This window comes from Dipodomys spectabilis, unplaced genomic scaffold, assembly GCF_019054845.1.
Source record: "Dipodomys spectabilis isolate Male_0828 unplaced genomic scaffold, ASM1905484v1 ptg000146l, whole genome shotgun sequence".
Taxonomy (NCBI): Eukaryota; Metazoa; Chordata; class Mammalia; order Rodentia; family Heteromyidae; genus Dipodomys; species Dipodomys spectabilis.
In genome coordinates, this window is record NW_024870823.1 from 180373 (window position 1) to 208323 (window position 27951).

At 42.6% G+C, this 27951-nt stretch overlaps 1 protein-coding gene across 1 annotated transcript in view; it reads left to right on the forward strand.

Annotated features, from left to right (window-relative positions):
• Zfyve26 (zinc finger FYVE-type containing 26) overlaps positions 1-27951 on the forward strand; it is a 71292-nt gene that overhangs the window by 32968 nt on the left and 10373 nt on the right. Inside the window, exons 21-35 of the mRNA XM_042691807.1 lie at positions 891-1633; positions 3979-4175; positions 5364-5468; positions 5865-5987; positions 7158-7334; positions 9182-9428; positions 10227-10322; positions 13893-14056; positions 15856-15992; positions 18360-18391; positions 19683-19819; positions 20922-21142; positions 24143-24290; positions 24515-24724; positions 24912-25130. Of these exons, the coding sequence (XP_042547741.1) occupies positions 891-1633; positions 3979-4175; positions 5364-5468; positions 5865-5987; positions 7158-7334; positions 9182-9428; positions 10227-10322; positions 13893-14056; positions 15856-15992; positions 18360-18391; positions 19683-19819; positions 20922-21142; positions 24143-24290; positions 24515-24724; positions 24912-25130 (2956 nt within the window). The remainder of the gene's footprint in view (positions 1-890; positions 1634-3978; positions 4176-5363; positions 5469-5864; positions 5988-7157; positions 7335-9181; positions 9429-10226; positions 10323-13892; positions 14057-15855; positions 15993-18359; positions 18392-19682; positions 19820-20921; positions 21143-24142; positions 24291-24514; positions 24725-24911; positions 25131-27951) is intronic.

Sequence of the window (27951 nt, forward strand, 5' to 3'; positions counted from 1 at the left end):
ATAGGTCTTTCATATTTTGCCCTGAATGTGCATCTACCTTTCCACAGTACATTAAAATTCACTGAACTTTGTTTCTTTTTTTTTCTTGTTAACATGTGTAATGGCAAGTACAAGATTAATGGATGAACTTCCACATACAGATAGTACAAAAATCCAAAAATTTGGTGACAGTGGTTGTGTAGATTGGATAATAAGCATTCTTATACCCCAGTGGGGTACAAATCTTGTAGAAAAGCAGTTTGTGAAAGTCTATGTAATTTACAAATTTATGTGTCCTTTGATTTAGGAATCCATGTTGGGCAATTAATTCTGCACCTCTACAGGTAGAAAGTGATGTATATGCAAGAGATCAGAAAACTATGTTGTCCACTAACAACAGAATAGTTAGGTTATAGCTCATCCATATAAGAGCATACTTTAAAGAAAGCATGAGAGTCAGGTAGGCTATTCAGTGAAAAGCAAAAGACAGACCAATGTATCTAATATGCTACCTTTTATGTTGCTTTTTTGTTTGTTTGTTTATTTTTTGTTTTCTTTTGTCAGTCATGAGGCTTCAACTTTGGGCCTGGGCGCTGTCCCTCACCTCTTCAGCTCACGGCTAGCGCTCTACCACTTGAGCCACAGAGCTACTTCCAGTTTTCTGGTGGTTAATTGCAGATAAGAGTCTCAGAGATCTTCCTGCCCGAGCTGGCTTTGAACTGTGATCCTCAGATCTCAGCCACCTGAGTAGTTAGGATTACAGGCATGGGCCACTGGCACCCCCCCCCCATGTTGTTGTTTTTTAAGAGGGGAATGATTAATAGCAAATGATAACGTTTGTTGCGTAAACATAAATTGTAAAATCAGGTGATGGTTTCCATGTACTTAGCCCTCTGCCTCTCTTCCTTCAGGTTGGCGGACCTTCTGGCCCAAGAAGGACTCAGCCTAAGTGTGCCTCAGGTCATTGTCAACTGCTGCTGTGAGCCCCTTAGTCTTTGCCCTTCTCTGCAAAGCCAGCAGGCATCATCCCTTCTGACTCACCTGGGCATCTTGGCCCAGCAACATATATCCAACTGCCTGGATGACATCCCCCTCTCTAGACCAAGCTCCCCTAGACCAAATGAGAATCTCACACCAGAGAAAAAGCTCCATTCCTCTCCAAAAGACTCACCAACCCCAGCTCTCACCTCCTCTGCCTTGGCCTTCCTAAAGTCCCATTCAAAGCTACTGGCTACTATTGCTTGCCTAGGAGCTTCCCCAGGGACAAAGGTTAGTAAGACCAGCTTGTGGAAGGAGCTGTGTGGTCGCAAAGAAGTGCCTCTGACTGTAGAACAGATCACCAAGGAGTGTGAGCACCTCTTGGAACAGTTCCCTGTGCTTGAGGCCTCTCTCTTAGCTACCTGGGAGCCTCTCCATGGATCCTCCGAGCAGGGAAGGAGTCTGGCAGCTAGTTTCTGCGGTCGCACCAGCCTCTCTACTGTGCTCCTGGGCCTGCATTCTCCTATTGCCCTAGATGTGTTGATTGGGGCATTCAAAGAAGCCCTGGTGGCCAGAGATTGGCCACGGGCCCTTCAGCTCACTGAGGTATATGGGCAAGACACAGATGATCTGAGCCACGTTTGGGATGCAGTCCTGAGCTGTGCTGTCGCATGTGGTAAGCAAAAAGCTGCGCCTTCCTCTTTCACCTGTAATAATTGTAACATTTAGCATTCACATGTAGTGCTTAGAATAACGCTAGAGAAAAGTGTCATCATAAACGCTAGAGAAAAGTATCATCATTGCTGGGCACCAGTGACTTAGGCCTGTATTCCTAGCTACTCAGGAGGCTGAGATCTGAGGATTGCATTTTAAAGCCAGGCAGGGCAAGGAAGTCTGTGAGACTCTTATCTCCAGTTAACCACCAAAAAAGCCACAAGTGGAGCTGTGGCTCAAGAGATAGAGCACTAGCATTGGGCAGTAAAGTTAGGGACAGTGCCCGGGCCCTGAGTTCAAAGCCCTAGGACCAGCACACACACACAAAAACAACAACCAAAAACTATTTACTGGAGTCCAAGAGTTAGGTTAGAAAATTTGCCCAGAATGGTAGAATAGAGCTTAGAACCCAAATCTGTTTGAACTTTGTATGAGTACATAAAACCAACAATCAATATTCTTTAATCCTATGTATCAAAATTATTGTGAAATTCTAAAAATGACAAATAATCTGCGTCCTGTTCTCAGAGACCCAGGATGTAGTTCAAGGATGGGATTACTTTAAAAGACAAGTCAGCTGGGCGTGGAGGCTCACTCCTATAATCCTAGTTACTCAGGAGCCTGAGATCTGAGAATCAGCAGTTCAAAGCCAGCCCGGGCAGGAAAGTCCATGAGACTCTTATCTCCAGTAAACCACCAGAAAATGGAAGTGGTGCTATGGCTCAAGTGGTAGAGCGCTAGTCTTGAGCTGAAGAGCTGAGGGACAGCACCCAGGCCCAGAGTTCAAGCCCCAAGACCGACAAAAAAAAAAAAAAAAGACAAATCAGAGGCCAGGTGCCAGTGGCTCATGCTTGCAACATTAGCTACTCAGGAGGCTAAATCTTAAAATTGAGATTCAAAACTAGAACATGCAGGGAAGTCCATGAGACCTTTATCTCCAATTTAACAACGAAAAGCCAAAGTGGAGGTATGGCTCAAGTAGTAAAGCACTAGTCTTGAGCAAAGCAAGTCCTGGGTTCAAGCTCCAGGACCAGCACAAATAAATATCAGAAAAGTTTTTTTGTAAAAAACTTTGTAGGCCATGCACTCTTTGTTGCAACTACTCAGCTCTACCACTATAACATGAAAGCAACCATAATCAATACATAAAGCATGTATGTATATATACATATATATAAATATATTCTAATTATATTTGCAAAAATAAATTAAGCTATCATGGCACATGCCTATATTCCTAGTGCGAGGCTAAAGCTAGAAGATCATAAGACCAATCTGAGCTACATAGATGGAATCTTTTAATTAGTTAACTAAAAAATAAAAACAGTGGTAGAGTGTTTGCTTAGCATGCATGAAGTCCTGGGTTTAATTCCTCAGTACCACATAAACAGAAAAGGTCAGAAGTGGTGCTGTGGCTCAAATAGAAGAGTGCTAGCCTTGAGCAAAAGAAGCTCAGGGACAGTGCCAGGCCCTGAGTTTAAGCCCCAGGACTGGAATAATAATAACATAATAACAATAACAATAATAAAATAAAGCATAAGCAAACTATGAGCCTGTTCAATTATCCCTGCTTTAAAATCTCCCTAGGAATCGGCTCTGGCAGTTCACCTGTAATTCTAGCTACTTAATAGGCTGAAATATGAGGATTGAGGTTCAACACAAGCTGAAAAGTCTACAAAGCTCTAATGTCCAATTAACCAGCAATAAAGCTGGCCTAGAGGTGTGGCTCAAATGGTAGAATACCCACTGTGAGCAAAAAATTTGAGAGAGCACAAGGCCTCGAGTTCAATCCCCTGTACCAACACACACACACACACACACACACACATACACACACACACACACACACACACACACACACACACACACACACACACACACACAACACTCCCTGGGAAATTGTCATTTGTAATCAGGTGGAAAGCTGGTGAGTTATCACACTTCACTAGGGAAAGCAAGAATTGGATGACCTGTATGGAATGGCTTTTGGGTAGGCAGCTTGGCTACTTGAAGAAAGGAGAAAAATTCCTCCTGAAGAAGGTAAGAATCAACACAAAGGCTATGTGGTCTAAATTGCTTGGGGTCTGCTTTTTATATTTCTTTGCCAAATCTGTGAAATAAGTATGAGAGTAAGAGATCTAACAAATAAAACAAAATACCCAGTGAAGTAAAATCATTTATCTGAAATAGCTCTTAAGTAGAAATTGCAGGGGAATACTCAGCTTTCACTGATGAAATAAGTTTGAAAGAGTGCTATATACACAATGTGCCAAAAACGTATATCTGGATATTACTTTTGTTTTATAGACAAGGAAGCATGGCGATATCTGTTTCCTGTGAAGGATGCATGTCTGAGAAGTCGGCTGGCCTTGCAGTTTATGGACAGGTGGCCCCTGGAGTCATGTCTGGAGATCTTAGCTTACTGCATTTCAGATAAAGCTATCCAAGAAGGTTTAAAGTCTGAGCTGCAGAGGAAGTTGGCAGAGCTGCAAGTGTATCAGAAGGTATGGGATTCTGGCATCAAGAGAAGGAAACAAGCTTCTCACATATAGCCAACCCTCAGCCTATTTGTGTGTGATGGGGAAGTTTTTTTTGTTGTTTTTTGTTGTTGTTTTTGGTCGGTTGTGGGGCTTGAACTCTGGGCTTGGGTGCTGTCTCTGCACTCTAAAGCTCAAGGTGAGCACTCTACCGCTTGAGCCACAGTGCCACTTCTGGTTTTCTAGTGGTTTATTGGAGATCAGAGTCTTACAGACTTTCCTGCCAGGGCTGGCTTTGAACTGCAATCCTCAGATCTCAGCCTCCTGAGTAGCTAGGATTACAGGCATGAGCCACCGGCACCTGGCCTATGGGGAAGTTTTAAAAACAGAAAATATAGGTCTGACTTTGGTTGTACATCTGACATCCATTCTTAAGTGAACAAGGAAAAGGCCCTCTATCTGGTTCCAGTGTTATTTATTCCTATTGTTTTAAATACATTTGAATTAAGCAAAGATAATAAAAACAACATTAACATTGCTCCACAATGTGTACTTGAGCTTTGATATATCTTTTCTTAAAAATTATTCTAAATTTCAGGTAATTCAAGGTCCATTTTGAAAGCTTGCATGACAATTGAAATTTCAAAAGGGAAAGATTTTTGAGGGATATGTATTATATCCAAGCTGAAGAGGCTCAAGCAGGCAGATTCAAGAAGTGCAGCTACATAAGTAATACACAATACATTCTGTTCTTCCCATGTGTTTTTGAACAGAACTGAATCCAGAGCTTCACTAGAGACAGAAAACATGGCAGGAGAGAAAGGTTTACTCTCACACCTTAACAGTTTTTATTCATGCTGCAGGAAAGATGATCCTAAAGAATGTCTGTGGTGGAGTTTTGATATAGAGGAGCTTGGGACAAGTGAACTAAGAAAACTAGACAAGCTTTGGACCTCAGAGAACTATCTTTACTAGTAAAAGCTCCAATTCTAGCCTCCCACTCAGACTTTGCTCACTGATTTTACTTCCCAAAGAGGTTCACTCTCTCAATGATCTCTGTCCCATTTGGATTCATTTTCCTCTTTCCTGGACTAGAGTGATGGCCTGCTTTTGGGGCAGAGATCTAGGGGAGGCCCTTCCGTGGACATAAAAGTGACTTGCTCATGGAGGAAAAAGCTACAGTGTGGTTTCATGGGTCTTCCTGTCTTTCCTTAGATTCTGGGTTTGCAGGATCCCCCAGTGTGGTGTGACTGGCAGGCCCTGAAGAGCTGCTGTGTTGAGGACCCATCAGCTATCATGAACATGATTCTGGAAGCACAGGTATCATTTTCCCTCCCTTTTCTTTCCAGAGCTTCAACTCTTTAGCTGGTTATATGTATCAATGTCCACAATTTTTTGTAACTGCATCCCATTCTTTTTTTTTTAATTGTAAAACTTGCCAGTATGGACTCTAATACAATTGACCCTTTCCTGTCATCACCATTGTGTTCCTATGCAGAACTTTATACACTGCATGCTATGTACTGGATATATATCTCTAATGGCTGTGTCATTGGGCATAAACACCCTCCCTCTTCAAGTTGGTTGTCCCAATTATATTCCCACTCACAGTGCCCCATACTTATACTGTTTATACTGTCCAACTTTTCAGACAAAAATTGGACAAATGACATGGCCAGTAACTTAAAGGAATTGAAGACGTGTGTTTCCTTGCAGGAGTATGAGCTATGTGAGGAATGGGGCTGCCTATACCCCATTTCAAAAGAACATTTAATCAGCCTACATCAAAACCATCTTCTCTACCTACTAGAAAGAAGAGATCATGAAAAGGCTTTGAAAGTAAGTCTCTGATTCTTTCCATTGTTGCAATTCACATTTCCATTATTAGTAATGAATATCTTTTCTATTCATTGGCCATTTATACCCTAATGAGAACTTTATCTGCCTTTTAAGAAGTTGATATATCATAGTTCAAAATGTAGACATTCATTTGAATGCTTATTCATTTAGGAGACACTGAATATTCCTGGCTACTTTGCTAGATGGTAGTATGACAGTGTTAATAATTAGGGTTAGTAGTCCTTGTGCTGCATTGAGCCACATTTTAGGGAGAATAAGAGTGATGATGTAAGACTCATTTAGATATGATTGCAATACAATATGTCAAATGATAGAAGTAAATCCAGATCAAAGGAGCTCAAGCAGGGTACTAGATACAGCATGACAGACAAGTATATGGAGGGCAACCCAGGTACCGCTGTGTTGTAATATTTGGGTAAAGCCCTGGGAATTCCATCCTGAAACTTTAATGTAGAGTTCACACATTGGGATAGTAAAGTAAGTGGGGGACATGGAATCTATTCCCCAACAGGTTTATTAGGCCCACATATTATTGGTCTACAGAATTTCTCCAATTGGGAAGAACAAAGTTAGTGAAATCAGATGACTTTTTCCCATGAATCCCATGCAAAATATTTGCAATCTCCTATCTGCCTAACTGTCCTTCAGAAGCCAGTCACAGTCATCTTGAGAGAAAGTGTCTCTCTCTATACTAGGTGCCAAGTGGAACAATTGGGGCTAGAATTCTTGTAATGAAGAATCTAAATCCTATCAAAACTATGTCTCAGCCAGGCACTGGTAGCTCACATATAATCCTAGCTACTCTGGAGGCTGAGATCTGAGAAGCGTGGTTCAGAGCCAGACTGGGCTGGAAAGTCCGTAAGACTCCTATCTCCAACCAGAAGTGGAGCTATGGCTCAAAGTGGTACAATGATAGCCTTAAACGAAAGAGCTCAGGGACAGCACCTAGGCCCTGAGTTCAAGCCTCACAACCAGGAAAAAAAAAATTGTGACTTATTGGTGAAGGTATGGAGGTAACAAAAATGAGCATAGGGAAAGTATGAACCCAAAATAAATAAACCAAGTATTCCTTTCTCTAAGCAAAGCAAGGCAGCTCCAGAGTTCTTAGGAAAGCCTTGCCTTCCTCTTCTACCCATTCTTCTGCTATAGCTTCTGCAAAGAATCCCTGACCCTGCCATGTGCCTTGAGGTCACAGAGAAGTCCCTTGACCAGCATCCTAGCTTGGCCACATCACACTTCTTGGCCAACTACCTCACCACCCATTTCTATGGAGAACTGACCACTGCTCGACACCATGAAATCCAGGCACTGTACATGGGATCCAAGGTAAGGGGGAAAGGTTTCAAGAAAGCATGTCTGAGGAGGGTGACTGCTGGCCCAACTCCCACACTAGAACCTGCCCTTTCAGAAGCTCTTCTGCCAGTGCCTGCTATCCTTAGCCTGTGCTATAAGATTGTAACCACACAGCCCACCATTCCCTAGATATGCCTCTTAGGACTTGTCATACTCTTGCAGCCCTTTATTCAAAATGTCCTCTCAAGGGTCCTTCGACTTTCCATGGCACTTCTATATCAGTGCTTCTCAATCTGGACCATGTTTTAGAACCACCTGGCCTTAAAAATATTAGCCAGGCAGGGGCTGGGAAGGTGGCTCAGTGGTAGAGCACTTGCCTTGCATGCATGAGTCCCTGGGTTCGATTCCTCAACACCACAGAAGCAAAAAGAAAAAAGCCAGAAGTGGTGCTATGGCTCAAATGGTAGAGCACTAGCTTTGAGCTGAAGAGCTGAGGGACACTGCCCAGGCCCAGAATTCAGGCCCCACGACCAGACCCAAAAAAAAAAAAAGTGTGTGTGTGTGTGTGTGTGTGTGTGTATTCACCAGGGGCTCATGCCTGTAATCCTAGCAAGAGGATCACGGTTCAAAGCCAATCCAGGCAGGAAAGTCCATGAGACTCTTATCTTCAATAAACCACCAGAAACCCAGAAGTGACGCTGTGGTTCAAGTGGTAGAGTGCTAGCCTTGAGCTGAAGAGCTGAGGGACAGTAGCGTCCAGGCCCAGAGTTCAAGCCCCATGACCAACAACAACAAAAAAAAGTTGTCTAGTAATTAAATGATATAATACTTCTTTACCTTTATTATATAACCTTGAAAATACTAACTGGAGAAACTTCAAGGTACAAAAAGTAATTCTAGTGAAAGGATTTTTAGAGAAGAAATTCCTAATTTCTTCTATTTATTCTGACTAGCAATCAAAATAGAAGAAGAGCCATGTATATAACTACTTTCTCTTAAAAAATAGACTTTTTTTTTTTTTTAGTGCAGCTAACTTAAGTTGGAGAAAAATAGGCAACCAGTGACCTTATTTTAAGCCTAGTGGCATATAGGATTTAGGAGGTGGCTGGATTGGGCAGCCCTCTGACATCACCCAACATTGCTCATTCATAAGTAAATGCTCTCCTCAGTATAATAATAACATTGAGGCAAAGCCCAACTGTGCTTTTGAGGGTCCAGGCAAGGGGTTAATAGATTACTACCTGGGGACCAAATCTAGCATATTTTGTAAACAAGTTTTATTGGAACAAAGCATATCCATTCACTTACATGTTTGTTTATGATTGCTTTCACACTACATTGGAAAAGCTGAATCATTTTATACATCTTAAAGCCTAAAAAATTTGCTCACTGTCTCTTTTTTTGTTATTGGTAGTAGTGGTTGAACTCAGGACCTTGGCAGGGTCCCTGAGCTTTTCTGCTCAAGGCTAGCACTTTACCACTTTGAGCCATTGCTCTCCACTTCCAGTTTTCTGATGGTTAATTGGAGAGAAATCTCACAGACTTTCCTGCCTAGGCTGACTTTGAACCAGGGTCCTTAGATCTCAGCCTCCTGAGTAACTAGGATTAAAAGTGTGAGCCACCATTGCTCGACACTCTCTGATCCTTGATAGAAAAAAGAATTACCATCCTGTTATCTGGGTAAAAGTGCTTGGAATACTCTTCATAGCCACTTAGATGACTTAGGGAGAATAGCCTTGCTTGATGAAAGACTCCTAGCAAATCGCAATAGTACTATAGACGTTCAGCTCTCTGGAATTCTTTCTCCCAAAAGAATCTCAGCCTTCTTTTGAGATGTGTTTATTGTTCTCTTTTCTCTATGGGTTTACCCCCACAAATAGGTTCTGCTGACTCTGCCTGAGCAGCACCGGAACAGCTATTCCCACTTGTCCTCCAACCCCCTACTCATGTTAGAGCAGCTGCTGATGAACATGAAGGTGGATTGGGCCACTCTGGCAGTGCAGACTCTGAACCAGTTGCTGACTGGACAGGAGATTGGCTTCACCATGAATGAGGTTGACTCCTTGCTTTCCAGATATGCAGGGAAAGCCCTGGACCTCCCATACCCTCTGAGGGAGAAACGATCAGGTAACTGCAGCATTCTAGATAGTGGTTCTGTATGGAGAAAGCAATACCATGCTCCATTCTTTGTTTTCATTTTCCCCTCTCTTATTATTTGGGGTTGATTAAAGTGAAAGGAATTACTTTAGGAGACACAACTCTTCTTGGGAGAGATTTTGGTCAGAATGAAACAAAGGTAAACAACCACTGAATAACTACCATGAAGGTTTGGGGAAGCAAATATTGCTGGACAGTATTTCTGTCTGGCCTTGATAGAGTGGCCCTAAAAATGCCATCTTTTTTTTTTTTTTTTTTATGGAGAGTGCTTCATTCTCAGTCGCATCAGATAAAACTTATATGACAGCTGACAATGTGTACCTGTAATTGTCTTCTTAACATTTTTTAATTTACTTTGAAAAATCCTAGTGGCTACTACTCCATAATCTCGTGTGCCAAAACACGTCTTAGAAGTACTCTACCATAGCCAGGCACATACCTATAATCCTAGCTACTCTGGAGGCTGAGATCTGAGGATCCAGGTTTGAAGCCAGCCAGGACAGGAACATCCATGAGAGTCTTATCTCCGATTAACCACCAGAAAAATAGAAGTGGTGCTGTGGCTCAAGTGGTAGAGCACTAGCCTTGAGCTGAAGAGTTCAGGGACTGCATCCAGGCCCAGAGTTCAAGCCCCACAACCAACCAAAAAAAGAGATACTCCACCATTATCTTAGAGTCATGGTTTGACAGTCAGCAGAGCCCATAGAGCTTTGAACTAAATACCTAACATAATGGATTAAGATGCTTATGGCAGATCCCTCTTGGCAGATTCTGTGATTCATCTCCAGGAAATTGTTCATCAGACTTCGGAACCTGAAACCCTGTCTAGATCACCATCAACAGAATTCTCTACTACTGTTTCTGGTAAGAACTGCTACCTCGTTTTCACTTTAACTTTGCCTTATTCTGACTTAAAGACTGTAAAAAAAAACAAACATTGAATTTGTGAATCCTAAACCACTGCTTCAAGAGGAAGCTACACACACATAGAGACACACATACACATATACATACATACTATATAGATTATAGTCTCAGACCTTAAAAATAACTTATCCTAGTACATTCTGTCCTTTTAGTTTACAAAAGAAGAGACTGAGAAATGACTTCTCTGAGGCACCTACTAATAAGGGCCAGAGATGGGATTCAAAATCTGCCTGGAGCCAGGCATCAGTGGCTCACACCTGTAATCCTAGCTATTCAGGAGGCTGAGATCTAATACAAAGCCAGCCAAGGCAAGAAAGTCCATGAGACTCTTATCTCCAATAAACCACTCAGAAAACCGGAAGTGGCACTGTGGTTCAAAGGGTAGAGAGCTCATCTTGAGCTGAAGAGCTGAGGGACAGCACCCAGGCCCAGAGTTCAAGCCCCACAACCAACAAAAAAAGAAAAATCTGTATGCCTGGTCCTAACTAGTTCTAACTAGAGCTGCTTATACCTATCTTGCATTGTCTCCTCTTTACATTCTCTGGTTACCACATGAGAGCTAAGACAAGAGGGAAGAGTGCCACCTTAGTCCATTCAACTGACAACTTCAATGTTGGGCAACTCAAAATTTATGTCACTCTGGACATGGCTGCAAATGACCATGAAAGCACTACAAGTGTTGATTTTTGAGGATGATTGTATATTTAGTGCATAGACAAACTCACAAATATGGATCCTGCTAATGAGAATTGACTGGGTTTAATCCCCTTGAAAATTCCTTTACACAAAAGGAACAAGCTCCTAGAAGGCCTCAGCCGTGTTTTGGTCATTCTTTTCAGCAGCCCTGCTCTCCCCAGTCTCTAGCAATGCAGTGATTGTTTTGCCACCTCTTCAGGAGAGCATGATTCTGTGTGTCTCTTCTTCTGATAAAGATTACGGTGTTTTTTTTCTATTTTCTCTGCTAAGTGATAAGAAATCTCCTTAGATACCATAAAGGAAAGTGTAGCATTCCTAGCTATCTCTGGGAATTAATTAGCTTCTCAATAACCAACTGGCCAGAGAACCAGACTCACAGGTAGATGAGAAGCATTGTGTGTGTGTGTGTGTGTGTGTGTGTGTGTGTGTGTGCGCGCGTGCGTGCGTGCGTGCGTGCGTGTGCGTGCGTGTGTGTGTGTGAGAATATATGTTTTTTGTATGGAAATTGTACACTATAAAGTACAAAGAATATAATGAGGTTCACCTACCAGTCACCCAGCTATAACAACTATCTCTTTACAATGACCATTCTTGTTTCATCTGTACCTCTCCTCTTTTTGGTTTATCTTGAAATAAGTACCAAAGGTATCATTTCATTTATAAATATTTTCTTTTAAATTCCTAAAAAGTAAGCACTTTTGTAAAATAAAACCATATAATCATATTACCGAAGAAGATCCCTTATTATCTTCAAATATCTAATATTCATATTTTCTTAGTTGTTCATTAAGTTTTGTTGTTGTATTTTGTTGTGGTACTGGCAGTTGAACTTAGTCCCTTATGCTTAATAGAAAAGCACTCCTATCCATTGAGCCATGCCCCCAGCCTTTTCTGCCTTATTTATATTTGGGATAGGGTCTTGTGCTTTTGCCCAGGCTGGCCCAGGCCATGATCCTCCTATTTATACCTATCACATAGCCATGATGACAAGCATATGCTACCATGCCCAGCTATTGGTTCAGTGGGATCTCAGTAACTTTTTGTTCAGGCTATTCTTGAATTAAAGTCTTAATCTCTACTTCACCAGTAACTGGGATTATAAACATGAGCCATTGCACCCAACACATGACGGTTTTGTTTTTGTTTCTGTTTTTTGTTTGTTTGGTTTTTTTTGTCTGTCATGGGGCTTGAACTCTGGGCCTGCGCACTGTCCCTCAGCTCTTCAGCTCAAGGCAAGTATTCTACCCCTTGAACCACAGTGCCACTTCCAGTTTTCTCAGTGGTTCATTAGAGACAAGAGTCTCATGGACTTTCCTGCCCTGGCTGGCTTTGAACTGTGATCCTCAGATCTCAGCCTCCTGAGTAGCTAGGATTACAGGCACCACTTGCGTCCGGCCACATAACGTTTTTATAGTCGATTTGTCTAGAATCAAAGTCTAATTTCTCCACATAGAATTTGGCTAAAATTTTAAGTTTGTTTTAATCAGACTATGTTTGTTGGTTGGTTGGTCCTTGGGTCCCTAAGCTCCTTTTGCTCAAAGCTAGCTTTCTACCACTTGAGCCACAGAATCACTTCTGGCTTCTTTTGTAATCAGAGCTTCACAGCCCTGGCTGGCTTCAAACCTCAATCCTCATCTCTCAGCCTCCTGAGTAGCTAGGATTACAGGAATGAGCCACCAGCACCTGCTCAGACTAAATCTTTAGTCAGGCTAAATTTTTTTTTTGGGGGGGGGGTCAGTTCTGGGGCTTGAACTCTGGGCCTGGATGCTGTCCCTCAGCTCTTTAGCTCAAGGCAGGCATTCTACCACTTGAGCCACAGTGCCATTTCCAGCTTTTCCTGTTTATGTGGTGCTGAGGAATGGAACCCATGGCCTCGTGCATCTAAGGCAAGCATTCTACCACTGAGCCACCTTCCCAGCCCCTAGTCAGGCTAAGTTTTTTTTTTTTTTTTTGGTCGGTTGTGGGGCTTGAACTCTGGGCTTGGGTGCTGTCCCTGTGCTCTTCAGCTCAAGGCAAGCACTCTACCTCTTGAGCCACAGCGCCACTTCTGGTTTTCTAGTGATTTATTGGAGATAAGAGTCTCACGGACCTTCCTGCCTGTGCTGGCTTTGAACCGTGATCCTCAGATCTCAGCCTCCTGAGTAGCTAGGATTACAGGCATGAGCCACGGGCACCCAGCTATCAGGCTAAATTTTTAAGTCTGTTTTAATCACTAGATCTCCCACTTCTTTTATGTAAGGAGGAAATTGTGACATTTGTCCCATAAAGCTTCCCACATGCTGGTTTTACTGGTTGCTTCCGTATGACAATCTGAGTCTCTGCTCTCTAGTACACTGATAGAGCTTTCTTGAAGTATGTATTAATTTGCACTTAATGTTTTTTTGATAATTACACTTGATTGGTTTTGCTTTACGTTTTTTTTGGGGGGGAGGGGTGGTCCAGTCGTGGGGCCTGAACTCTGGGCCTGAGTGCTGTTCCTCAGCTCTTCAGCTCAAGGCTAGCGCTTTATCACTTGAGCCACAGTGCCACTTCTGGCTTTTTTTTTTCTGCTTATGTGGTGCTGAGGAATCGAACCCAGGGCCTCATGCAGGGCCTCTACCACTGAGCCACCTTCCCAGCCCTCCTTTACATTTTTAACAGGAGGCATACAATGTTTCTGTTATCTGTTTTGTGACACAAGCACCTATTGATAATCATCAACTGGACCTATTATTTCAGAAGGGTTTTGTAAAATGGTAAACTTTTGTCCTTCTCTTTTTTATTTATGGGATGGAATATTGATCACTTTTTACTCTGACCTCTGGTTCCTAGGTACCTCCGTGGCATGTTCCCCCAGCCCAAGTGAAAGGTGTTTTGCTCCAAATCAGCCTCTACTGGAATTTGTGCCCCCATCAGCACCTCCTGCCAGGAGCCAGTGGGTACCAGATGAGACTGAAAACATCTGCATGGTGTGCCGCAGGGAGCACTTCACCATGGTAGGTGGCATCATTCTCAGCAGCACTCAGGGACAGGCAGGTCTGTTCCACGTCATGAGCCTAACTTCATTTCATGTCCTAGCAGATACTGCTATTTTCAAAAAAATTTCCAAAACTAACACCTTGGATTTACCTTTAACCTAACCATAGTTAGGTTTTATGGTTTGGGTTGTTTTTATGTTATGTTTTGTTTGGAGGGTTGTTTGTTTGAACTCAGAGCCTCGGGCTCTTTTTCTGCTTTTTCATGCATGACTGGTGCTCTACCGTTTGAACTATGCCTTGAGTTTCAGCTTTTTTGCCCTTAGAGAATTTCTACCCAGCTGGCTTTGAACCATGAGTCTCAGATCTCTGTGGCCTGAGTATATATTTAAAATTTATTCAAGTCATAGACATTTTCAAATAGCCTTAAATTTTAAACTTTGCCATTATCAGGAGATAATGCAAAAGGTGGGAAGAATCACCAAGTGTTAAGGGATCTTATTTCAAGCTCCCATGTCTTTCTCAATAAGACAACAACCTGATAGTGGTTCTACCTGCTAGCTCAGAAGAAAGAGGACCTGGCTTCTTTTCTTCTTCTTTTTTTTTTTTTTTGGGGGGGGGGTCCAGTTGTGGGGCCTGAACTCTGGGCCTGGGCGCTGTCCCTCAGCTCTTCAGCTCAAGGCTAGTGCTCTACCACTTGAGCCACAGTACTACTTCCGGCTTTTTTTCTTTTTGCTTATGTGGTGCTGAGGAATTGAACCCAGGGCCTCAGGCATACAAGGCAAGCGCTCTACCACTGAGCCACCTTCCCAGCCCCAGGACCTGGTTTCTTATTCCAGCTCTGCCTCCTAATATCAATATGACCATAAACTTTTTTAGTCATATGTGTCCACTTATAAGGTAGGGATAATATATGGATTGCCTCATGGAGCTTTTAGGATTAAATGCAATAACAAAGGTCCCACTTAGCCTACTTCTACTTGACGGATTAGCTCAGCGCTAATTAAATGGTGACTTCATTTCCCTACGCCTGTTTCTTCATATGTAAAAGAATATAGGCTATCAGTCACTTTTAATGAAATAAGGCCATACTTGGAAAAGAAATATTTAGAGAAAGGATGCTGTTTCATCATCATCAATACTATGTAGAAATGTGGTTCTCTCTGGCTGGAATGTTACTTCTTCCCCGCTACTGATTTGCTGTGCCTTCACATGTTGCATTCACACAGAAATAATACTTCCAGTACTACTGATTACAAAACTGTCAGTCTCTTAAATGTTTTCCTATCAGCTGAATGATCCTAAAATGTCAGATTGCTTTCTTTTTGCCTCTCTATTTTTTCTTTTTCTTTTATGCTGGGGATCCTAGAGCCCTGTATATGCTAGGCAAGCACTGTACCAGAGCTAGACCCTTCAGGCCCTTTTTTTTTTGGTCAGTCACGTGGCTTGAACGCTGGACTGGAAGCTGTCCTTCAGCTCTTCAGCTCAAGGCTAGCGCTCTACCACTTGAGCCACAGCACCACTTCTGGTTTTCTGGTGTTAATTAGAGATAAGAGTTTCACAGACATTCCTGCCTAAGCTGACTTTGAACTGTGATCCTCATATCTCAGCCTACTGAGTAGCTAGGATTACAGGCTTGAGCCACCAGCCCCTGGCAGATGTCCCCTTTTTTGAGGGCAGTGATAGGTGTGCTCATTTTCAAAATAAGCTCAAACTCTTGATGTTTTTAATAGGTCACAGGTGACTGAAGCTAAGTATAAATAGACTGAATCTCACCATCTCTTTTTCCCTCTTCTTTCTATGCCAATGGCATTCCTCAGTTCAACAGACGTCATCACTGTCGCCGCTGTGGCCGGCTAGTGTGTGGTTCTTGTTCCACTAAGAAAATGGTGGTGGAAGGCTGCAGGGAGAGCCCTACTCGTGTGTGTGACCAGTGCTACAGTTACTACAACAAAGAGTGAGTGTTCTGAAGTATCAGCTGAAGCTGATACTGCTTCTGACAACTGCACCCTCTCTCAGACCTTAATACTTGTAGCAATCTTGTTGTGGAGAACAGTTTACCTCTCGAACACTTACAAAAAATATTTGGTTTAACATTCACACTGCAGTGCACAAACTCGACAGTGAAATGTTTGAAGATGGACTTGAGTCAGAAGCAGAGATGACAGGAAGCAGTTTTCAAGGTTCTTACATACTGGTCTTCTCAAAATCAGGACACTTGGCTCTTCAGCCTTTGCTCCTGTCCAGACTGAGACCATCGTCCTCTTCTTCACCTTCCCTATTTCCTGGTTACTCTTTCTTCTTTTGGTCTTGCCTCAATTTAAAGGGACACATCCATACCTGCTGAATTTTAAGGACAGCACTTACATCAGCTCTTCATTCTAGGTAGTCCTGGTTTGTTGTCCACAATTAGATAAGCCCTTACACTTTCTTTTTTCTTTTTCTTTTTTTGTCAATTGTGAGGCTTGAACTCCAGGCCTGGGTGCTGTCCCTGGGCACTGTCTTTTGCTCAAGACCACTTTGAGCAAATAACGCCACTTCTGGTTTTCTGGTAGTTAGTTAGAGATAAGAGTCTCACAGACTTTTCTGCCCAGGCTGGCTTCAATCCTCAGAACTCAGCCTCCTGAGTATCTAGGATTACAGGCATGAGCCTCCTGCACCCAGCCAAGCCCTGATACTTTCTACACATAGTTCAGCTGCAGATAGGTTTAAAGAATTGTTCTGACCTCTGACAGGACAGATCAAGACTGTGTTGCTGGTTCAGTGTTAACCAATTTTCCCCACTATTAGTAGCAAAAGAGTATGAAACTAAGACTCCTAGAGCACATAGAAATATGGACTGAAACAACTATCTAAAGGCAAAAATGCTTTTGACTCTCCACATTTTATTTGACAGATTTAACTAGACGTTATATCCTGCTCATTAGCTTTTTTTTTCTGTTTGAATCTAATTATTTTGGTCATTATCTGCCATGATGAGTATCAATTGTTTAGGAAGGAAGTGGTATCATTTCTTGTTCTACATTTTCTATGGCCCTGGCATAGCAGGATGGGAATTACTCATACACCAATTAGAAATCAGCAATTAGTGTAGATGTGGTTCTTTCACCATCAGTCAGCAAAACTGACTTTACCCTGAAGGAACCTCCATCTAACTAGTGGGATGACTAATAAACAAAGCCCAGGTGATTGTGTAAGTGCAGTGGTGGCAGTATACACAGCTTAGCCTAGGTCAGGAGGGTTTCTAGCGGTAACCTGAGAGGATGAACCTTAGAGCTTTAGTAAGAAAACCAGAAGAAGTACACACTCAAAAATTGAGTAATGCTGCAAAGGTAGAAGCAGAAGAAAATGTGAATTTTTTGAGGTGCTGAAAATAGGTAGGTGATGGGCTAAGATTATGACTAGTAGAACCTGGACTTAACTGGTAGCTAAATCTGGAGGACTTGGGTAATGACACAAAGGCTTGGAACTTGCTCTCTCCTATCATAGACTAGAGTGAACCAGCAAGCTCCTTGTGCAGGTGATATATGTGGACACTGATTGAGACTTAGTGCTTGTTAGCACCAGCACTAAGAAGTTGCTTGAATATCAATCATAGGTGACAGGAGGTGACCTCCACAGGTAGGCAGGCAGGCCTGATCTTAAAAGTGCTTTGTCTATAGAATAGTGAGTGTAGAAGAGTTTTACCCTAAGCAGATACTGGAGGACATTAAGTAGGACAGAATGTGACCAGATCTTCATTTGTGTGTGTGTGTGTGTGTGTGTGTGTGTGTGTGTGTGTGTGTGTGTGCAATGTACATGTGTGTGTATGCACTTACATGTGTGTATACACATAGAGTGTGCCAGTACTGGGGCTTGAACTCTGGACCTGGACTCTGTCCCTTAGCTTTTTCACTCAAGGCTGGCACTCACTTGAGCCACAGCTCTACTTCCAGCTTCTTGGTGGTTAATTGGAGGTAAGAGTCTCAGAGCCTTTCTTGCCCAGGCTGACTTTGAACTGCAATCCTCAGATTTCAGCTTCCTAATTAGCTAGGATTACAGGCATGAGCCACTGGCACCTAGCTTCGGATTTGCATTTTTGAAAGCTGCAAAGTAGCTGGACAAAATCAGAGTCAAAGAAACAGTGGGAAAGATGTTGCAACCTTTAGCAATAAATGATGAGGGCCCTTTCTGAGGCAGCAATGAAGAGAGGTAGGGCCATTTAAAGGGATGTCTAGGAGTTAGAATGAACAGGATGTAGTGAGAGACTATAGAATAGGCTGGCTGTGACACATGAGGGAGAGAAAAAATTCCTGCATTTGACTTTTTTTTTCTCTGTTTTTAGTACATCAGAGGAGAGCCCAAGCCAATCAGAAGGTAAGGCCTGACCATATTCTCTGACTCTTGGTTTATATGTTCAAGTTGGCATTATTATCATTGTATCAGCTACAACAGATATACTCCATGGCAACTCAATCCAACTTGTTTGCTGAAGAAAATTCTTGGCATTTCTCTTAGGTTATCTCCCTTGGACTTCATCATATTCACCTATCACATGGACCCATTAGCTTCCTGAATTAAGAAAGCCAGTGATCAATTTGATCCTTACCTCTTTTTTTTTTGGTCTGTCACAAGTCTTGAACTCAGGTCCTAGGCATTATCCCTGAGCTTTACTGCTCAAGGTTAGTGCTCTACCACTTTGAGCCACAGCGCCACTTCCAGTTTTCTGGTGGTTAATTGGAGATAAGAGTCTCACAGACTTTCCTGCCCATGCTGGTTTCAAACCATGATCCTTAGATCTCAGCCTCCTGAGTAGTTATGATTATAGTTGTGAGCCACCAGCACCCAATGATCCTTACCTTTTAATGGGTTATTTCTTCCCCACTACCACCCGTGCCACCCCAGCTTCCCTTTCACTGTCATCCTACCATCCAGTGCTCCCTCATTCTTCTCAGATATTCACTGTTATCAGTTTGGCCAATAATTTTCCACAATAGGTTAGTTTTTAGAGTATCCAATGAGTCAGCAATCCATTTAGAAAGCATATACCACTGCGCACTTGTGGCTTATGCCTGTAATCCTCACCACTCAGGAAGCTAAGATCTGAAGATCACAGTTCAGAACCTGCCTGGGCAGGAAAATCCATGAGACTCTTATCTCCAAGTAACCACTTGAAAACTGGAAATGGCACCGTAACTTTTTTGTTTGTTTGTTTTGTTTTTATTGTAAAGATACTATACAGAGGGTTACAGTTACATGAGTGAGGTAATGAGTACACTTCCTCTTGAACATTGTTACCCCCTCCATTGTTTTCCCCCTACCATCCCCTCCCTCCCTCCCTTCCCCGAGGTGGCACCGTAACTTTTTAAAGTGGTAGAGAGCTAGACTTTAGCAAAAGAGCTCAGGGACAGGACTGAGGCCCTGAGTTCAAGACCACAACTAACAGAGAGAGAGAGAGAAACTCCTCAGGATTTGTTGTGTAAAATATTAATATTGTGTGACGAAAGCTGTGAGATTCCAGGTCTGTGCCTAGGGAAGAAAGTTTGTGGTGCCTAGTAGCACCCAAGGAGAAAGTAAGAGGACCTCAGATAGCCAGCAGTATCTGCCTCCAACACACACCAAGACTGGACCGGGCTTGACTGACACATCAATACAATTCTCGTCTCAGCTGCAGAAAGCTCTAAGAGCGAAAGCCTTCCGTATCTGGCTGTGGTGAGAGTTCCCAAAGCAGCAGAGGTGGAATGGATTTTGAGTCTAAATGAAGAAGAAAATGAGCTAGTGAGGAGTGAATTCTACTATGAGCAGGTAATAGTAGTAAAATGTAATAATGGTCATTTAACTCTCTTTACAATGTGTGATACAGCAAGAAATACAGAAATAGATGAACACAGCCTAGCCTTCACTTTACCTACTGTGTGATAACAGGGAGCAGTTAAAGCAGAAGATGAGGAGCATCTTGGAGAATACACCTGTTCAAAGAAAGGCTTTGCAGAAGAGATGGCATTTAAGATGAGCTTTAGAAGAGGGGCAGGAGTATAACAAGCAGAAAAATTAGGGTTGTGAGGGTATCAAAATAGAGAAAGAACAGAGTACGGAAGTCAAATGTCTGATCACAGGCAGTATCAAAAATCATAGGGTGTGCTGAGTGCTGGTGGCTCACACTGGCACCCAGCTACTCAGGAGGCTGAGATCTGAGGATCACTGTTCAAAGTCAGCCAAGGCAGGAAAGTCCGTGAGACTCTTATCTCCAATTAACCACTCAGAAAACCTAAAGTGGTGCTGTGGCTCAAGTGCTAGAGTGCTCGCCTTGAGCTGAAGAGCTCAGAGACAGCGCCCAAGCCCAGAGTTCAAGCCCCACAACTGATTAAAAAAAGGGTGTGAATGAAGAATTGGATATTAATAAGGAGGGAATGTAGTGTTGGTAGAAAGGAAGGAAAGGGTGGGACTGAGAAGGACTATTACATATAGAGCTGTGAACTCTGAAGTAACAAATGAATACTCGTAGGTGTCAGGGACCTACAAACATTTCCAAGGATACTTTATGAATATTAATTTAGAAGGAGTGTGTTCAAAGCAAAGACTCCTCCACATGGTCAGACAAGCAAAGCAACTTTGTAGTCCATGCTAGATATCAGGAGTTTGCAGTGATGGATGATAGTCCAGAAATAAGAGACCCCCTGTAGACATTCTCCAGAAGTGTGAAGTGACAGCCTAGTAGCCAGTACTTTGGTAGTGCCACTGAGAATGTGACATTTATATAGTTCTTCTGCTTTGCTGTGGAATTTTGGGCTCCTTCCTCCACTGTAACCTTTTGGAAAGGATAATTTCTGCCATGCAACTGCAATTCAGGATCACTTTGGCCCCTGTCTTCACTATGTGTGTGTCTCTCTCTCATTGTCTTTGACAGGCTCCTAGCGCCTCCTTGTGTATTGCCATCCTGAATCTGCACCAGGACAGTGTGGCCTGTGGTCATCAGCTAATTGAGCACTGCTGCAGGCTATCTAAGGGCCTCACCAACCCAGAAGTGGATGCAGGGTTGCTCACAGACATTATGAAGCAGCTGCTCTTTAGCGCCAAGATGATGTTTGTCAAGGCTGGCCAGAGCCAGGACTTGGCTCTTTGTGACAGGTATATGAGAATGAAATTCCAGTCTTTTCTTACTAGTCCTATGGCTTGAACTCAAGACCTGAGCACTATCCCTAAGCTTGTTGGCTGAAGGCCAATCCTCTATCACTTGAAACAGAGTTCTTCTTCTGGCTTTTCTGAGGTAATTTATTGGAGAGAATGTGGCTTAGTTTTAGAGTACTTGCCTAGCATGTATGAAGCACTGGGTTCGATTCCTCAGTACTACATAAACAGAAAAAGCTGGGAGTGATGCTGCAGCTCAAGTGGTAAAGCACTAGCTTTGAGCACAGAGAGACTCAGGGACACCGTTTAGACCCTGAGTTCAAGCTCCAGGACCAGCAAAAAAAAAGATCTATGGACTTCCCTGGCCAGCCCAGACTGGCTTCAAACCTCAATCCTCAGATCTTCTGAGTGGCTAAGGTTAGAAACATGAGCCACCAGCACCAGGCTGAATCTCGATTCTTTTATGTGGTGACAATTTTAATCTATCTTCCTTTCTTAGTCTTTTCTTTGTTTAGTGGGTAGGGAGATACCTCCTCATCCTCTCTGACAAGACATGCTAGAATATTCGTATCTCACTTGAATGTTGATGAAATACTATTACCTAATCACAAATGATCTTCCTCACCCTATTCTGTGTCCTTTTACCCTAAATACATCCTTTTTTTTTTTTTGGATCCGGTCGTGGGGCCTGAACTCTGGGCCTGGCGCTGTCCCTCAGCTCTTCAGCTCAAGGCTAGCGCTCTACCACTTGAGCCACAGTGCCACTTCTGGCTTTTTTCTTTTTTCTTATGTGGTGCTGAGGAATCCAACCCAGGGCCTCAGGCATGCAAGGCAAGCGCTCTACCACTGAGCCACCTTCCTAGCCCCCTAATTACATCCTTAAAGCAGAGTTTCCCTACCTATACTCTGACAGAAAGTGAAGAGTTCACCTGGTTAATTTCTAATTAAAATCATTTTAGGGAAGTACCTTTGTTGTCTGGACCTTTCTGGTTTTTAAAGGAAATGTATCCTCCCTGAATGGCCAGTGATTATTGATTACCTTGCACAGAACTCAGTTTTGACTGGTAGTTCTGGGTAGTAGATCTGTGAAGGCATCTTGGGGCAGGTGTGAAATCCTGAGTCTCATCCTGAGTGGCACACAAACACACACACACACACACACAAAGCTTGATGTGTCACAGTAGAAATATGAGTCATGAAATCAAAAGATCCATGGGAAAGACATGACTAGGTTCCCTCACAGGTTCCTGCACAACCTGCTTTGACTCCATTTATTAACTTGACAATGAAAACTCCCTAATTCTTTGCTTCTCCACCCAGATGCATTACTCACGCTTTATGTTCCCAGTACCAGTCCTAACCAGATCTGGGATGGGGAGCATAATTTTCTTTGTCTCCCTTATATACTTTCTCACCAGCCTAGCAAGGTCAAGCCCTTGAATTTAAAACCATGGTATTGAGTAGAAAAAAGAAAGAAGGGAATTGAAGGGATGAGAGAGGAAAGGCTATTCTGATAGGGAGTAGTAAATTTAACATCATATCCTTTAAAATCAAAATATTCATTTTCAGCTGAGGGGGGCAGGAACCAAGTCCTCGTTTCAGTAAGATTCTTCCCTACGCCAAGGTATCATGGGCTAACAGGACAGTTTCCAGCACTGATTTCAAATCATACATCCTTTCTCCTATACCCTACATTCTGATACATTCATTATAAAGACACATTGACTTTGTGCCTCTTTACCCATGGGCCTGGATGAATTTCCTGCATATTGCCATGCAAACCAGCTAAGAGCTCTTAGTTTCTAGAGTATTCTTGTTCTGTTTTCAATTCAGTACTCTTGTACTGTTTTTAAACTTTGATAAACAAATAAGTTATATATATTTGAAAATAAAAGCACATCATCTCTTTTAAAGGTCTTTTTTTTTCCCAAATATACAAATATATTATGGTTCCTAATCTGTTTTTACATACTACCCATACCCCCTCCCAACTAAGTTACGCATCACTAATGTAAAGAATCCCTTTCCAGGAAAGTCAGTGGACAAGTCAGGACCCACAGTAATCTTTACTATAATTATGAACAGCACTCAAGAACCATGAGTATGAATTTGAGTGAAGCAACATCAAACAGAATGGTCTAGTCCTCTGAGCTCTCTTAGCTCCATAAAGTTTTTGTCAGGAGTAAGGTCACAGCAAGTAACCCTAGTGATCTATAAGAAAGGACCATCCTTAGCCACATGCAAGCGCCAGAATGTTCTGCATCACTTCCAGGAAACAGTAGTGATGTGACTTCTGTACTGACTGGGAGTATAGGACATCTGTACTAAATCTGTTTTCCAAGCCAGCAGGACCAAAACCTAAATGGCTGTGTGCCCCAAACTTTCAGTGTAAAGGCCCTATCTCAGATAGAAACCCAAGGGAGCCCTGCACCAGTCATTCATAGTTAACATTCATGGGCTGGGAATGTGGCTTAGTGGTAGAGTGCTTGCCTAACACACATGAAGCCCTGGGTTCAATTCCTCAATACCACATAAACAGAAAAATCTGGAAGTAGTGCTGTAGCTCAAGTGGTAGAATGCTAGCCGTGAGCAAAAGAAGCTCAGGGACAGTGCCTAGGCCCTGAGTTCAAGCCCCAGAACTGGCAAAAAAAAAAAAAGCATAAAGCATAGTTAATTAACATTTATGAGTGCTTGGAAAAGTTCCAGACACTATCCTAAGCTCTTTCATGTGAGAAATTTCATTTTATTTTTTACTGCCTATTATATCTATTTTGTAGATTCATAAGTTGAGGTAGATGAAAGTTAACCAATTTGTCCTAAGTTGCAAAGCTACTTAGCAATGGAACTGGGGTTCACAGTCTTGACTCAGAACCTTCACTGAGAGTCTGTGGTACTCACAGTTCCCATGATCACATTTCACAGTGAAAATGAACTAGAAAACCTTTTGTCAACTGTTAGAAGACTATGCAATGTCATCTCTGTGCCCTTTTCTCCCTGTAGTTACATCAGCAAGGTGGATGTACTGAATATTTTAGTTGCTGCTGCCTATCGCCACGTGCCATCTCTAGATCAGATCTTACAGCCAGCTGCAGTAACCAGGCTAAGAAACCAGCTTCTGGAAGCTGAATACTACCAACTGGGCATTGAGGTGAGGCAAGACCAAGCTTATATCCTACCCCACACTAATGAGTGGCCGACCTTTCCTTGTCCTTGCAAACAGGTTATACCATATCTCTAGATTACTCTGACCAGAATGCCAATTAGGTAGGGTGGCAAGGAGGTGGTTGGCTGGAAGGGGCAAGATTTAGATCTTTGGGAGAGTCAGGCCTGGACACAGGCATCTCTCACCAAAAGAAACAATTTTTCCTCCAGGTTTCCACAAAAACTGGGCTTGATTCCGCTGGGGCTTGGCATGCATGGGGCATGGCCTGCCTCAAAGCTGGGAACCTCAATGCTGCACGAGAAAAGTTCAGCCGCTGTCTGAAACCCCCTTTGGACCTCAATCACCTAAGTCATGGCTCCAGGCTGGTCCAGGATGTGGTTGAATACCTGGAGTCCACAGCAAGACCCCTTGTTTCCCTGGTAAGAGCAAAGCAGCAGAGTGCCTGGCTCTGGGAGGAATGCTAGGAAAAGTAAGGACTTGGGGAACAGTCCTGGATTAGAGGCTAAGCCATTTTTTTTTTTAATGAAAAAATATCACAGCCAGGAGCCAATGACTTACATTGGCTGAAACTTGTTGGATTCTGTTTTTCCTCTCCTTTCCTATCAGCAAGATGATGATTACTTTGCCACCTTGAGGGAACTTGAAATGACCCTTCGAACCCAGAGCCTCTCCCTGGAAGTGATTCCTGAAGGAAAAACCATGAACAACACCTACTACCAAGAATGCCTCTTCTACCTGCATAACTATAGTACCAACCTAGCCATCATCAGCTTCTACATGAGGCACAGCTGTCTACGGGAAGCCCTCTTACACCTCCTCAACAAGGTGAGACATGCAACAGAGTCAGGTCAAAGCGGAAAGTGTTTTTACATTATTGTCCAATGAGTGTGTAACAAGATCACCCTCCTGGCTGGTAATGACAAAGTTCATTCCCACAAAGGGATGAACCTCGTTCTGTTTCCATTGGGCTCCCACCTGACCTGGGATGGTGTCTACTCACAGTTGTTACCTCAGGGGCCATGGCACAGATCCCGTGCACATGATGAAAGGGAAGATGCTCTTCTTACATGGCTCTTCTTGCCTATCTTCCTCCTACAAGAGACAGGGGCACGACTGCAGTGCATTGCTTCACTGGAATCTCTGATAAGCAATCAGGACTGCATTTCACCATAGCCCTTCAGCATTTCTTTTCATCTGAACATTCACGAATAACTTCCTAAGCAATTAAGTCAGACTTACCAAATTTCATACAAAACTAAAGGAACTCAAAGTAAATATTAATATCATCCATCCACCTTAAATTTGAACAATGGTTAGTGAAAGTTTATAGGAAGACATGTCTTCCTCAGATGGCTCCAAATGAAGTCAACAGTTTATAGCATGGTGGTAATCAGACCCCTACAGGATAGTTAAAAAGTCTTTGGCCATTGCTTGGCATCTTAACTACTAACAGGATCTGAAGAATCATATAGAAAATTTCTTATTTGGAATTTAATTGCAAACTTTTTTCTCTTTTCATCTGTTTCCAGATGAGTTGAGAGGTAAAGATGCTTTTCCCAAGCAGAAATTGAGAATGGGACACATCGACTCCTGTTCCTTTAGACAGCTGTAGTCCAGAGAGCTAAGTTGCTTAACTCCTTATCTTGGTAGAAGCTGACAACAGCATGCCCCTGCTTTGTGCTTGTCAGAACAAGGAAGAAAGTCTTCCTTTTATGCCCTGCCATCAGTAATCCTTGAATTAAAATAGCTTTGCTTTGTTCTCAAGAAGGTAAGGGTGTGGAAAAATGCATGGTGAAGATGACCTGAGTGCCTAGGGTTTGGAATCTTTGAAAACATTCTGTTGCTAGTGTTTTCTCTGTCTATCTTAGGTATGCTTGTTCTGCCTTCAGAATAAGCTTCCTAAAATTTAAGTACACTCATATTATTCTCCTCCCTAAAAGACCTCCAGTGGTTGCCCATATGAAATCCAAATTCCTTAGCATGCCAAAGGGGACACACACTTGGGTGGGCACGCACGCATGCACATGCCCAGAAAATTTTCCACTTTACTTTCACCACAAATTCTATCTATACTTCATTCTAAATTACTAAATTACTTAAATTTTACTGATTATTCCATGTAGTATCTTATCTCTGCAAGTCTTCATGCTCTGTTCCTTCTACCTACTGCCCTGTCCCTTCTACTTCTCTTGGAAATCTCCTGTTTATCTTTTCAAAGCCTCCCTGTTAAGCACTCAAAGAACACACAAGCAGCACCCGTCAGCAGTCCCTACCACCTATGTGCCTGTTCTACTTCATTTATCCCACCTGATTGGAACTATTGGTTTATAAGTGAGTCTTCCTGTCCTCACCCAGAAGGCCTGCATTTTACCTATGTGTATATTCAGGCAATTGGCTTAGTACTAGTTAGGGATGAATGAATGGATAGATGAATGGATAAAATGAATTTTTTTTTTTCCGGTCATGGGGCTTGAACTCTGGGCCTAGGCGCTGTCCCTGAGCTCTTCAGCTCAAAGTGAGCACTCTACCACTTAAGCCACAGCGCCACTTCCAGTTTTCTAGTAGTTAGTTGGAGATAAGAGCCTCGCGGACTTTTCTTGCCTGGGATGGCTTTGAACCACAATCCTCAGATCTCAGCCTCCTGAGTAGCTAGGATTGTAGGCTTCCAGTTTAAAATGAATGTTCTTAAAGTGCTCTTCTGAGGAGGTCTCAGAAGAGAGTTCCCTCTCCTTTGGAGCTGATCCCCTTGATTAAAGTCTGACCTAAAACATTTAAATCAGGCCTGGATTTCTTGATTAGGAAGATATAGAAAACAGGAAAGAAGCCTTAACCCCCGCCTGCGGTAGATATTCTCAAAGCCCAGATCCTGTCCACTTCTAAGCAGCCCACCCCAGCACATTATACTACCATACACTTAAAAGTCATCGTTTACTCTACATTACTCATTCCTGATCTAAAATTTAAATGTCAAAATTGTTTTCTTTCTTTTCTATCAATATGGAATGGGCTTTTATGACTCAGTATCTCTGAAGCACAGATAAGCTTCAAAAGTGAGATTAAAATGCATGTGCATTTTCCAGAGGAGTTAGTCCATAGTGTTCATCAATTGTACATTAACCTATTTGTGCACTTGTTAAAATAACTAAGGATACTAGGGACATAACAATGAAAAACCCCAGTCTCATAAACCTACATGGTAATGGACAGAGAAACAATAAGCCAAGTAAAATGTGAAGAATAGGTGATGGCAACCAGGATAAAATAAGAGTGCTGTAATCCCAGCACTCAGGAAGTTGAGATAAAATAATCTAAATTCAAGGTTAACCTGGACTAGATAATGCTACCCCATCCCCAAACCAAAGGAGAGGAGGAAGGAGAAAGTTGTGCGATTGTAGATAGGGTATGCAGGGGAGGTGACATATGAGGAAACGGCTGGAGGAAGGACGTAAGGAGTGAGCCACATAGCATACGGATAAAGTGCAGAACAGGTTGAGGAGGTACTAAGTGCTTCTGTGTGTATTTTGGTAGTAGAGGCAATAGGACTTGATGGTGGATTTGATGTTGGAGTTTCAGGGAAAAGAAGCCAGGAGCAATAGCTCATGCCTATAATCCTAAAATTCTAACTACTTGGGAGGGTTTACATTGG